Source organism: Aegilops tauschii, chromosome 2 (assembly GCF_002575655.3).
Source record: "Aegilops tauschii subsp. strangulata cultivar AL8/78 chromosome 2, Aet v6.0, whole genome shotgun sequence".
NCBI classification, from domain to species: domain Eukaryota; kingdom Viridiplantae; phylum Streptophyta; class Magnoliopsida; order Poales; family Poaceae; genus Aegilops; species Aegilops tauschii.
This window is the reverse complement of record NC_053036.3, coordinates 541,039,721-541,051,122: the sequence shown is the minus strand read 5'-3', so window position 1 is coordinate 541,051,122 and position 11,402 is coordinate 541,039,721. Positions and strand designations below refer to the sequence as shown.

The window sequence follows — 11,402 nt, the reverse complement described above, 5'->3', positions numbered from 1 at the left end:
CAACCTTGCTTCTTTCGTGAACCAAACAAGAACTAAACACTTTGGTATTTCAGATATGTTCAAGTGCTTCAGTACATGGAATATGTGCTTGCAAGGTAGACCCTTTCGAATCATTCTTCTGCAGCTGCACCTTATAGTTTCTGCGGAATTTACTGGTGTATACTCCACCCAAAAACGACGCTTCCGGTTATTCTTCCAGGCCACGATGTACTGCTGTGATCCGTCTCCCGGCTTAATTTCTACAATCTCCATGCCGTCAATTTTTCTAAGATCATCTTGCAACATATAGAAGTTTGCTGGAGTGAAGACGTGAGAAGCAGCTATCTCAAGTTCCCTCTAGCTAGTAACTGTCACCGGTAAACTCTGTGAGGCCGTGCAGTCATCTCGCGCCTCGTTTTCACGGATACGCACAACGGCGTTCTCATAGTGCAAAATCATATCCACCAGGGTCATTTCACCGTCTAGGTGGAGGTGAAGGCATGAGTTCAGGCTTTCACTCCGCTGGTTGCTTTTCATGCCAAGCCAAAACCCCTCTGTTAGATAAGCCGCGGCCCACAGTCTCCTCTTCTTATACATCTGTCTCAACCATGTTACAGTTTTTTCGACTGCCATCTTTTGGAAAATGCGTGCCATCTCTCCTCAAACGTGGCCGTGGACGTGCTGTAGTACAGAAGAGTTCGGAACTCCTTCAAGGACTTGTGACTGAGCTGAATCTTCATATTTTTATCTATGTGCCACGTACATATACGGTGCCACACGTCTGGCAAGACTTCGCGAATTGCCTTGATCATCGCAGCGTCGGTGTCTGTGATAACACTCTTAGGCATCTTTTGACACATGGACCTCAAAAAAGTCTGCAGAAGCCACACGTATGTCTCCTCGGTCTCATCCGAAACTATGGCACAACCAAGAACAGTGGTCTTCCGGTGATTGTTAAGACCAACAAAAGGTATGAATGGCATACCATAGCGGTTCATCTTGTACGTGCTGTCAAATACAAGCACGTCGCCGAAGTCCTCATAGTCATGACGAGACTGGGAGTTGCACCAGAACATCCTATTCAAATGTCCTTCCTTATCTAGCTTGTACTCGAAAAAGAAGCTAGGGTCCCTCTGTTTCCTACTGGCCATGATGCCTATATGGCCGTGGCATCATCACCTTTTGAAAGCAGCTTCCTCTTCTCCTTGGCGCAAAGGTTGTATATTTCACGCCTGGTAAAACCAACACCGCCGTACCATACATGTTTGCTGATGAAGCAATCCATCATGTCGTGAATTCTAATCCCTGCAGCTCCCATGCACATTATCTCATGCTTCTGGTACTCTTTGATTTTTCTGTGGGACCAAAGAAAAGGTACCTCGTCTGGTCCTGCCAACATATGGCTATGCTTGTCCTCAAAACTTTCAACATACCAAACCCCACGCTTTTGGTCAAGCTTGACGGTCAGGTGCGCTTCGCAAAAGCAGCGTGTCTCGGCTCTGAGCCTACGGCTGTGTCCTTCCTCGGTTAGCAACTTGCTGTCACGTTTCCCTTGTCTCGAACAAACAAACCGCCTATAACGCATATGACGTGACTCCGTTTTGCTATACCTGACCTTATTCTTTCTAATGCTGAAACCATTATCTCTAGCATAGCTGTTGTAGAAATCATACGCAGCATCATGAGACGTAAAGGTCATTTCCATTATCTGCATGAACATATCCCTCTTATCATCTGCACTGGCAGTATCTTGGACATTCTTTGCCCCATCATCTTGTGTCACCTACACAATCAAATCACAGCCATGAAAACAGTTTTCTATTGTTTAACATTACTTCCATAGAACATTGATTACACACATACCTCACTCATGATGACCGACGACTGGGACTCCCAGAATCAGGTGCATCTAATGATTCGTCGTTAAGGCCTGTCTCCGCGTCGGATTCACCGTAATAGTCGTACGCATTATGACATTCGGAAATGAACTGAAAAATACAACACAAATACATAATTACTTATCATATAATATTCCAGAAGAAATTCAATTTGCATGCCAACAAAAAATTTCACTTACGTACCTGACTAATGTAATCTTCATTCGAGAGCTCCGAGTTGTTTTCCTGATCATCATCAAGCTCATCGATCTATAAATTTTCAACACAAAGATTTAATGTTGTCGGATGCCACCAAAAAATTACAACATGACAATGCCACTCACATTAAGATCGTCCCATTCATTCCCATTCTCTGACCGATCTTCACGATTTGAATTTTCATCATCTGACCAATCTTCTATCCAGTCTTTCATCAGTTCTCCAAACTCCATGTCTACCATGATATCAGTTAACTCCTCGTCCGCCATTTCCTACAACCAATAATATGTATCATCACATGTGCAAACATTATCAATGATGAAATATACAACACATAGCACACGATCACGGATGTTATGTAAACAACCGCAACCGAGGCCGTTCAGATCTGCCAAACTTAGTAAGGAAGATGGCCACGACACCCGTCGTGATCACTTTCAATCGCGAGGAACTGCACGATCTCAAAACCTAGCTAGATCTGTGATTACCTCTGCCGCCGGATACCTAGGTTAGCCGCCACATCAAATAACGATACTGGTGGTGCGCACAGCCGACGGCAACCGACGCTACGTGAACCTAGATCACGAGGAGCAGCACTACCGGAACAAGATCCACGATAGCATGCGCCGCCGGGTAGCTAGGTTACCCGCCCCGCTAGGTTAACCACTACCACTGGCGGCGGCAGTTCGTTCGATGTTGCCGCGAGCGAGACTAGAGGGGGACGCGGGATGCGGTACCTGTGCGCGCTCGTTGGAGATTCACGACGTTGTCGCGCCCGCTGTCCGACGAGATCGCCGGCGACGAGATAGCTGCCGCTGGAGATCTACTACGTGACTTATGGAGCTGCGTCAATGCTCGCGAGATTGATGGAGCTGCGTGAATGATTGGATTCGGCAGGTCTTACGTGGACGTGGGGTCGTGTGATGTTTTTTTTTGGACCAGTGTACTGTACATATACGGTCTTGGTTATACAGGGCTAGACAGGGCTTGGATCTGGGCTACGGCGGGCCAAGAAAAAAACAAACTCGCGGGGACAAAAATACTCCTCCGGAATTAGGTTAGGGGGAGCACCGGAGCAGGGCTCTGCGTGCACATGTTGTCATCCTGGCCAGCTGATGACGAAACCCGGTTGCATTCAGCTGTTCCTGGCTAGCTAAAGCCGTTGGATGTGCGCATGGGGCAGTGTTGGTGCACCTAAATAACAGCGTGTGCGTCTCGCAGCGCGGATCGATGTGCTGCGCAAGCCTTGTGTGCATGACCTGACATGGTAGTGGATGATCCCCACTCAGGTTGGACCCGATGACCGCTAGGTAGAATGTCTACCTAGCCACTCCGCTAGTAGAGTGACGGGGACAGAACTCCTAGATTTCGATGGATGTCCAGTAGGTACCGTCACGTCGCAGTGGGAGCTATGTAGATGGGTTCTGTAGTGCTCGTCATGTACTCCGTATATGGTTTGCCACCAGCAGACTAAAAGAGAAATTTTTCATGGTGTGTGATTTGTGTTAGTATAGCTAGTGACCAAACGTCACATCTCACATGTTACTCATAAGAGGTGCCACAGGGTCAATGCATGCACACCAACCGAGACAGTGCACCAAGAGGCAGTAAGTAAGGTCTTCCTTGCAATCAGGAGCCCAATCTATCTGGACAGAGTAATTCGCGCGACATCACATCGCAGGTCTTGAAAGGTTCAACACGGCGACGATCCGGTAAAACTTTACAAATCCATCTAAAGGGCCACGAGGTGACAGACACAGTCTATCGGTCATAAATCCGTCACAAGCTCATAAGCAATGATAGTAGTAACTTGTAATGACTGCATTGACGCTGCCGTGTGACTTGTAATGACTGCATCGACGCCGCCGTGTGTGCTTCCGGTCAATGGAACGGTTGAGTGTGTGCGCCTCTAGATTTGCCATGGCTTGCTTCTCTCTCAAGTCTGAACCGCTACAATCCGGTCGATCGAGCGCACGTATTTCCCATCGATTTATCTCGCTAGTTGGGGCGAATGGAAGCTGGGCAGACGGAGACGGGAACTGTCTACTCAAGGTGCAGTTGCCTGTCCCTGTCGATGGATGAGGCTGATGCATATGCATGCGGATGGAGGAGATCACTCCGATCTCTTTTCTTCTTACCAACTCGTGTCCAGGTGAAGCAAAAGGGTCGCCGGAACAACCCGTACTTGATCCGAGTTTCGTACGCCCGGAAAGGCAACCCCTAGCTTTCGTTCGCTGTGCCACCAACTCGATCGATCACAATGCTGCTGGAGGCAGGCGAGAATTACTGTACCCTCTCGACCGTGATCTTCCATCTTTTATTTTGAGGGATATCCGCTTTCCATCTTTTTATTTTGTCGAAATAGGCTTGCTTTAGTTTGCAAGGCCAGTCCGCTCAGTTTCTTAAAGATGCTCATCCGGATAGAGTGTATATGTGTTTATTCATAAGTATGAATGTATGTGCATGTTCGTGAGTATCTGTGTCTGTAATGTGATTTTCAAAAAAAAAGGCATCGCCTTTAGTTCTATGAGAATCCATCTCGTTGAATTCCCGTGAATGGGTGGCTCATCCATTTGTCTCTCCTCAAAAAAAAAGCGGCTAGGGTTTCTGTCTCCCATCGGTGGTGGCGCCAATCTGCCACGTCTCCTGTGGCCGGCCTTAGGGCCATGGGTGCCTTGTGGAGCCTTTGCCCGTGGGAGGGCTCCGTTTTTAGGTGCATCTTCAAGTTTTGTTAGAGTCCGTGTCCTGCTCAGGAAGACGAGAGGGCGACGGCTTCTTAAAGATGGAATAAGGTTCTCCCATCTAGCCCATGTCCTGGTTGTGCATCTAGCATGCTCGGAGGGTGTGCGGAGTTGTGTCTCTGGCGGATCTCGCAGCATTCGGTCGGTGGTTGTCTTTGGTGGATCCATTCAGTCCCGGTCTTTGTTCATGTGTCTTCAGATTGGATCCTTCCGATCTGAACTTCTCTTCATCGGCGGCGGTTGCCGTTCTGGTGCGTTGGTCCTACGGGGTCTTAGCACGACGACTTCCAGATTATTTACTACAACAACTTGTGTCTGGCTCCGGCAAGGGAAAGCCGGAGAGGCGATGATGGCGGCGCGCCTTCGGCTCGCTTCAATGCTTGTAGTCATCGCTAGGTGGTCTACGAACTTGTGTTCATTGTACTGCCGTCGATGAATAGATCAAAAGTTTCTAAAAACAAAATTCCCGTGAGTGCACGTTTACATTACGCACCTTGTCGATCGGTGCAATGTTCCGACATTCTGTGCGTTCCTCAGGTACTGGTAAACAATGATGACCAAAAAGGAAAGATATGCATCAACAACCGTGCATCGCTATTGCCGAATGCACGATCGATAGTTACGTCCCATGATGCTAGTGTGACAAGTGACAAATCAAGTGTATCCTTGTGTGGAGTGGTTGGCCGTCCGGTTCGGTTCAGCTATCCGTATCCAAGGTCCGAATTTGATTAAGTGGAGACGATCGATCTGCGTAGTAAACAGCGCCATCATCGATTTCGGATTTTAGGTGCTGTAGCCAGTGCTAGGCCAACTAACGTGCTCAATTAAGTAAATGAGCTCTCTCTACAACTCTTCTGCCGTTGGTTGCTTGTAGAGGGAAATAAGTAACCCATTTTGGTTTTTGCCATGCTCACTCTCTCGCCTCCCTTTGTTAATAATAGCCTTGATAAAGAAAATTAGCAACCGACGGAAGCGCTATCTTTCATTAATTAAGAAGCAAAAGGAAACTACTTATTTACATGTTGGCATGTCTAAGGGGGACATACCGGAACCCTCAGCAAATCTAAAACCACACGCGAACCACTCGTGGAATTTACTAACTCTCCGCCGAAAGGCCAAATCTCTTTGCGCAATTTCCATGAAGGTGGGATGGGAAACGTCAATGTATGTCAATCCTGCTCCCTTGAAAATGCGCCGTTTTCTCTCCTTTCGGACGTTCCATATAAGGCTAGTCATAGTGGAAGTAACTTAGGTAGTAATAGCGCACTTCGAGAAATTTTTGCTTAGCTGGCAAGCAGTTAATGAGAAGTGGTAACATAATATGTTACTGTAACATAGCGCTTCACAAGACAAGATGAGTCTACAAACTATTAAATGAAACCACCCACACCACAACTATGTTACTTTGCACTATGAAAGTAGTAACTTAGACTAATGTCATATGCATGACACTAGTATAAGTTACTGTTCACTGTGACCAGCCTAACGTAGACGAAGACGCCACTTCGACGCCTCCTTTTAGGGATAATAATAATCGCCATCGCTTTACCACAACCCCCGTCCTTCCTCCATACATCAATTAACAGTCATGTCCCGTCGGAAACTGATTTGACTCCTTTACATTCTACCTGTCTCACCTTTTCACTGAAAAGGTAAACACACGCTAAACTACTCGCAGGGGCACGAGAAAGCCCGTTCGACTAGCTCCCTCAAATAGCATAGCTTGATTTCTAAACTAGGCTTTGACATCGTCGCTGGATATTTTTATCTATCAGTACAACTCCCTCTCTAGGTATTGTCCCGTAGTGATCACTGATCAGCAAAGTCTTATCGTGCAAATACTTGGTCGTTTGACCAAGTAATCTCTCATGTGTGTATGGCCATCTCAAAAAAAAAAAGTAATGCTACATCTACAAAGGTTTACTTAAAGATTTTATGTATAAACTGATGTGAAGGATTGTGATTGGTAATACCACTTAAAATCAGGGGGAGAGAGAATTAGTTTAAAAGGTTAAGTAAACATTTATAAGTCTATGTAGGTGTAGTATTATTGCTCAAAAAACTACACACAGGTTAAATACCACATCGACACGGGTTTTTTGACTCTCCGTGCAGGCGTGTCTTTGATGTGCGAAGAGCACATCAGTGCCAGGGCATATATCTTAGAGCATCTCTAGCCGAAGCTTTATAGTTTAGCCCCTTATATGCATCCTCGAACTTATACTCTTTAAATTTGTGGAGTTAAATAAATGTGGTTCCCAGTAAAATTCCTAAATTTAACTGCCTAAACATAGATAGCACAATTTGATTTAAACTGCATTGAATAGCACAAATTTAAACTAGTCATCCAAACTAAATAAAAACAAAAAAAATTCCTATCTTCTTCCTACGCGAGCGTCTCCCAATCCACGCCGTCGTCGGACCCGGGGCTAGAGTCACAGGAGCAAAGGTCGATGACCTCCCAGCCGGATGGCCCGGCCTCTTCAGCACCCTTCTTATACAGCTCGTGGACCCTAAGCTCCTCAATGACGAACTCCGGATGATTTCGGGGGAGCTCGGCCATGTACGCCTCGTCGATCCACTCGAAGGCCTCCTGATTCTCCCGCACATCGCGGCGGAAGACTACTCGGGGGTCGACGGCGACGAACTATGGACTTTGCCGCTGCCGAGGGGGAAGTTTATCTCTACCCGCCTGCCGTGGAGGCTGACCGCCTGTAGGTCATAGGCCCTCGCTGCCCGCTCTGCCGACTAGAAGGAGCTGATCCAGCCCCAACGGCCCGTGTCCCTGTCCATTATCTCATAAACCCACGGCCACACACGCCGTGGTACATCTTCTTCGGCATTGGTGGCACCAGGTCGGAGAAGGATTGGGAAGGGTTGCACCAGTGTGTGCTCGGGGACAGCTACGTGCTTAGAGTTGTCGGCGGTGACTCTCGATAGCTAGATCTGACCATTTGGGGGGAGTCGGCGGCAGCGTTAATCGATTGGAAGTGTCGGGGGGTGTGGGTGGATTTGGGCGGTGTCAGAGTGGATGCAGCGGAGCTGGGGAGAGCGGCAGGCGCGGGGGAAGCAAAAAATTATCTCGAGAACGAGCTGCGATCGAGTAGATATAAGCGGTGGCTGACACGGTGAGTAATTTTTTTGTGGAGTTAAAACGGATAACAGATCGGCTATGTCCAGTTTAACTCCTCAAAACGAAAATCTTAGGGAGTTAACCCGTTTCGAGGGATCTGCTAGAAGATGCTCTAATACACGGTAAATTAGAATAGACCGTTGTCCACATGTGTACTCCCTAGCTGGTGTTTCCACATATAGTCGTGTTGTGTACAGCCTCACAGACAGATCACATAGAGTACATGGCTTTATGGTATCCTAAAGATAAGGTAAGATAAGAAATCCTATAGTAATGGGCCAATATAAACTAACATTATCCTCATATGTCCCAAACCAACCATCCTCAAAGAAATAGAAAAATATCTAGCAAGTACTACATGTGTACTCCCTCCGTTTCTAAATATAAGTCTTTTTAGAGATTGCATTATGGACTACATACGGAGCAAAATGAGTGAATCTACATTCTAAAATATGTCTATATACATCCGTACGTAGTTTGTAGTGAAATCTCTAAAAAAAACTTATATTTAGGAACGGAGGGAGTATCTTTTATGCAAACAAAAGCTCATCAGTACTTGCTAGACAGTTAAGAACTTAAGCAGTCATTTCTCATCTAAAACAAAAAGGGTAACGCCACCCAAACCACTGAACTGGACAAATGCCACCAAACTCACATTGCTGAAAGTGGTAGGCCAGTAAAGAGTACATGGAGTAGTTAACTCATACTCCCTCCATTTCCTAATGTGGTGCATATATATGTTTTTGAAAAGTCAAATCTCATAAATTTTGACCAAATATATGGAGAAAAACATTTACATCTAGAATGCCAAACATATATCATTAGATTCATCATAAGATGTAGTTTTATATTATATATATTTAGTATTGTAGATATAAATAGTTTTCTCTATAAATTTCATCAAAGTTTGTAATGTTTGACTTCTCAAAAAATCTACACACCAAATTATGAAACGGAGGGAGTACCTAGAAAGGATTAATTTCCCAGAACAGGAACTATAAATGGTGATTAACATCGCATTAGGTGTACAGTGCACGTGCTCTTACGTTAGTTTACCTAACCCCTTCCCTTTAAATAGCAGCACCACATCTCGTTTCGACGCATGCACTGCAACACTCTCTCGCACTCTCTGGTGATAGTTATAACACGTACGCACACGTACGGCACACACCATGGTGAAGGAAACCACCGAAGCGCACGGCGGTGAGGTGACCATCATGTCTGCGACGACGGTGGCGCCGGCGCTGCCGCTGCAGGAGCACCGCCTGCCGCTGTCTAACCTGGACCTCCTCCTGCCGCCCATCGACGTCGGCGTCTTCTTCTGCTACCTCCACCCGGCGCCCACCGCGGCCGCGCTCAAGGAGGCGCTCGCCAAAGTGCTGGTGGCGTACCACCCGCTCGCGGGAGAGGTCGTTGCCAACGGCGACGGCGAGCCGGAGCTGCTGTGCAACTGCCGCGGCGTGGACTTCACCGAGGCAAGCGCCGGGGACACGGAGCTGCGGGAGCTCCGGCTGGGCATTGTGGACGAGGGCGTCGACAAGCTTGTTCCCTCCAAGAAGGCCGGCGTCATATCTCTTCAGGTAGTACTATGATCATCATTGTAGAATCATTAGCTCCAGAAAAAAAAAGTAATGCGCAGATCCACGTGAAAAACAGGTATAAGCCCCACGTGGAGCAGGTCATTTAGGCCTAGGGCACCACCGTGGCAGCCTTCTGTATTATACTAGTATATAGACAAGACAATAAGATGCTCTCATATGAAAATCCAATAAAAATCCAATAAAAAGATGCTCTCATATGAGAAATTATAGACAAGATAATAAGATGCTCTAAAGATTCTTTTTGCAACCATAATACTCCATGATGTTCTTTTGTCGAAAATGCTAAACGCACGGATCATTACGGCCGTTGTACGGTTTTTTGTTATCTAGACACGTTATACCCGGACAGAGATCAGGTGACATGCACCTTTTGCATGTTACCGTGTGCCTTGCGCCCGAATTCAAATTTAAACATTGCGAAAAAATCTGAAAAAAATCATGCATGTTCACAGCACATATTAAGATAACTCCTAAAAAATCCAGATCAAAATTCGAAACATACATCGAGAAGCAAAAAAGAGAAATCTGTCATGAATAGTTGCGAATGGTTCTCTGTGTACTATTCACATAGTTTCTCTGTCCCATAACTTTTACTAATTCCGTTGCATGCTACATGCACGCGCCTGCAGGTCACAAAGTTTAAGTGCGGCGGCGCCGTCGTCGGCTGCACTTTCGACCACCGGGTCTGCGACGCCTACTCCTTCAACATGTTCCTCGTCGCATGGGCCGCCGCAGCCCGTGGTGGCTCCGTACCACCGGCCCCGACCTTCCGCCGCTCCCTAGTGTCCCCGCGCGACCCATCGCCGCGTACGTATGCTACCAACGCCCTGATCGACCGCCTTTTCTCCCCTCTTAGCTCAGCGCCGCCACCCCCTCCGGCCACCGTTGCCGCCACCGCCGTCAACCGCATCTACCGTATAGCCGCCGCGGACGTCGCGGCGCTGCAGGCCACGGCCGGGCCAGGGCGCACGAAGCTTGAGGCATTCACGGCTCACCTGTGGCAACTCTGCTCTATGTCGGCCTCAGCACATCAGCGCCTGTGCTGCATGGGCATGGTCGTGGACGGGCGCGCCCGCATGTCACCGGACGGCGCCATGAAGGCCTACTTCGGCAACGTGCTGACCATAACTTACGGTGTCAACAGCAGCGACGACCTTCGTCGTCGCATGACGCTCGCCGACGTGGCCGACGACGTCCACCAGTGGGTGCGTGAGGCCGCGACGGACGAGCACTTCCGGGGGCTCATCGACTGGGTGGAGGCGCTGCGGCCCAAACCGGCCGCGGCCAGGGCGTACCTGGGCGGCACCGGCGGCACCAAGGCGACGGCGTGCATCGTGTCGTCGGGGATGAGTTTCCCAGTCCGGGAGATCAACTTTGGGACGGGCCTGCCGGCGTTCGCGTCGTACCACTTCCCGTGGCCCGCCGGCGCGGCTTACGTGATGCCGATGCCGAGCGCGCGCGGGGACGGCGAGTGGGTGGTGTACGTGCATGCGGCGCCGGAGCTGGTGGAGGTGATGGAGGAGGAGCCGACTGTTTTCAAAGTTCTGGAGAACAGCTATGTGTTCGGATGAAGGACAGTTGTGGGGCCTGTTATTTTATTTATTTATATAATTTGTGTACATGCGTACGTACGTATTGTAATACCACCAACTAGATCGTTCCTGGTATATATGTGTGTGTGTGTATAAAAGTTGTTGCTCTACAAGGCCTTTTGTGTGTAAAATTAGTGTAAAAACGTGTGATTGCTAATTAAGTATTTAAGTGTCATCTGTTTTGACATACTATAGCTAGTTAACTTGCTCCATCAGATGTGATCGATCAGAATCGAATAATAAGGAATGATAAAATAGAG

The 11,402-nt window shown here is 47.9% G+C and overlaps 2 protein-coding genes across 2 annotated transcripts; one reads left to right on the top strand and one right to left on the bottom strand.

Annotated features, from left to right (window-relative positions):
• Positions 1-1,135: 1,135 nt before the first annotated feature.
• Positions 1,136-2,344, bottom strand: LOC141041236 (protein FAR1-RELATED SEQUENCE 11-like). Its single transcript, XM_073507356.1, has 3 exons — positions 2,201-2,344; positions 2,061-2,126; positions 1,136-1,762 (listed from the first exon to the last, which is right to left on the bottom strand). The coding sequence occupies exons 1-3, from the start codon at positions 2,342-2,344 to the stop codon at positions 1,136-1,138; spliced, it is 837 nt and encodes a 278-aa protein (XP_073363457.1).
• Positions 2,345-9,044: 6,700 nt separating this feature from the next.
• Positions 9,045-11,402, top strand: LOC109755928 (coniferyl alcohol acyltransferase). The gene is made up of 2 exons (XM_020314808.3): positions 9,045-9,529; positions 10,180-11,402. Exons 1-2 carry the CDS (start codon positions 9,122-9,124, stop codon positions 11,119-11,121), a joined length of 1,350 nt encoding a protein of 449 aa, XP_020170397.1. The 5' UTR covers positions 9,045-9,121; the 3' UTR covers positions 11,122-11,402.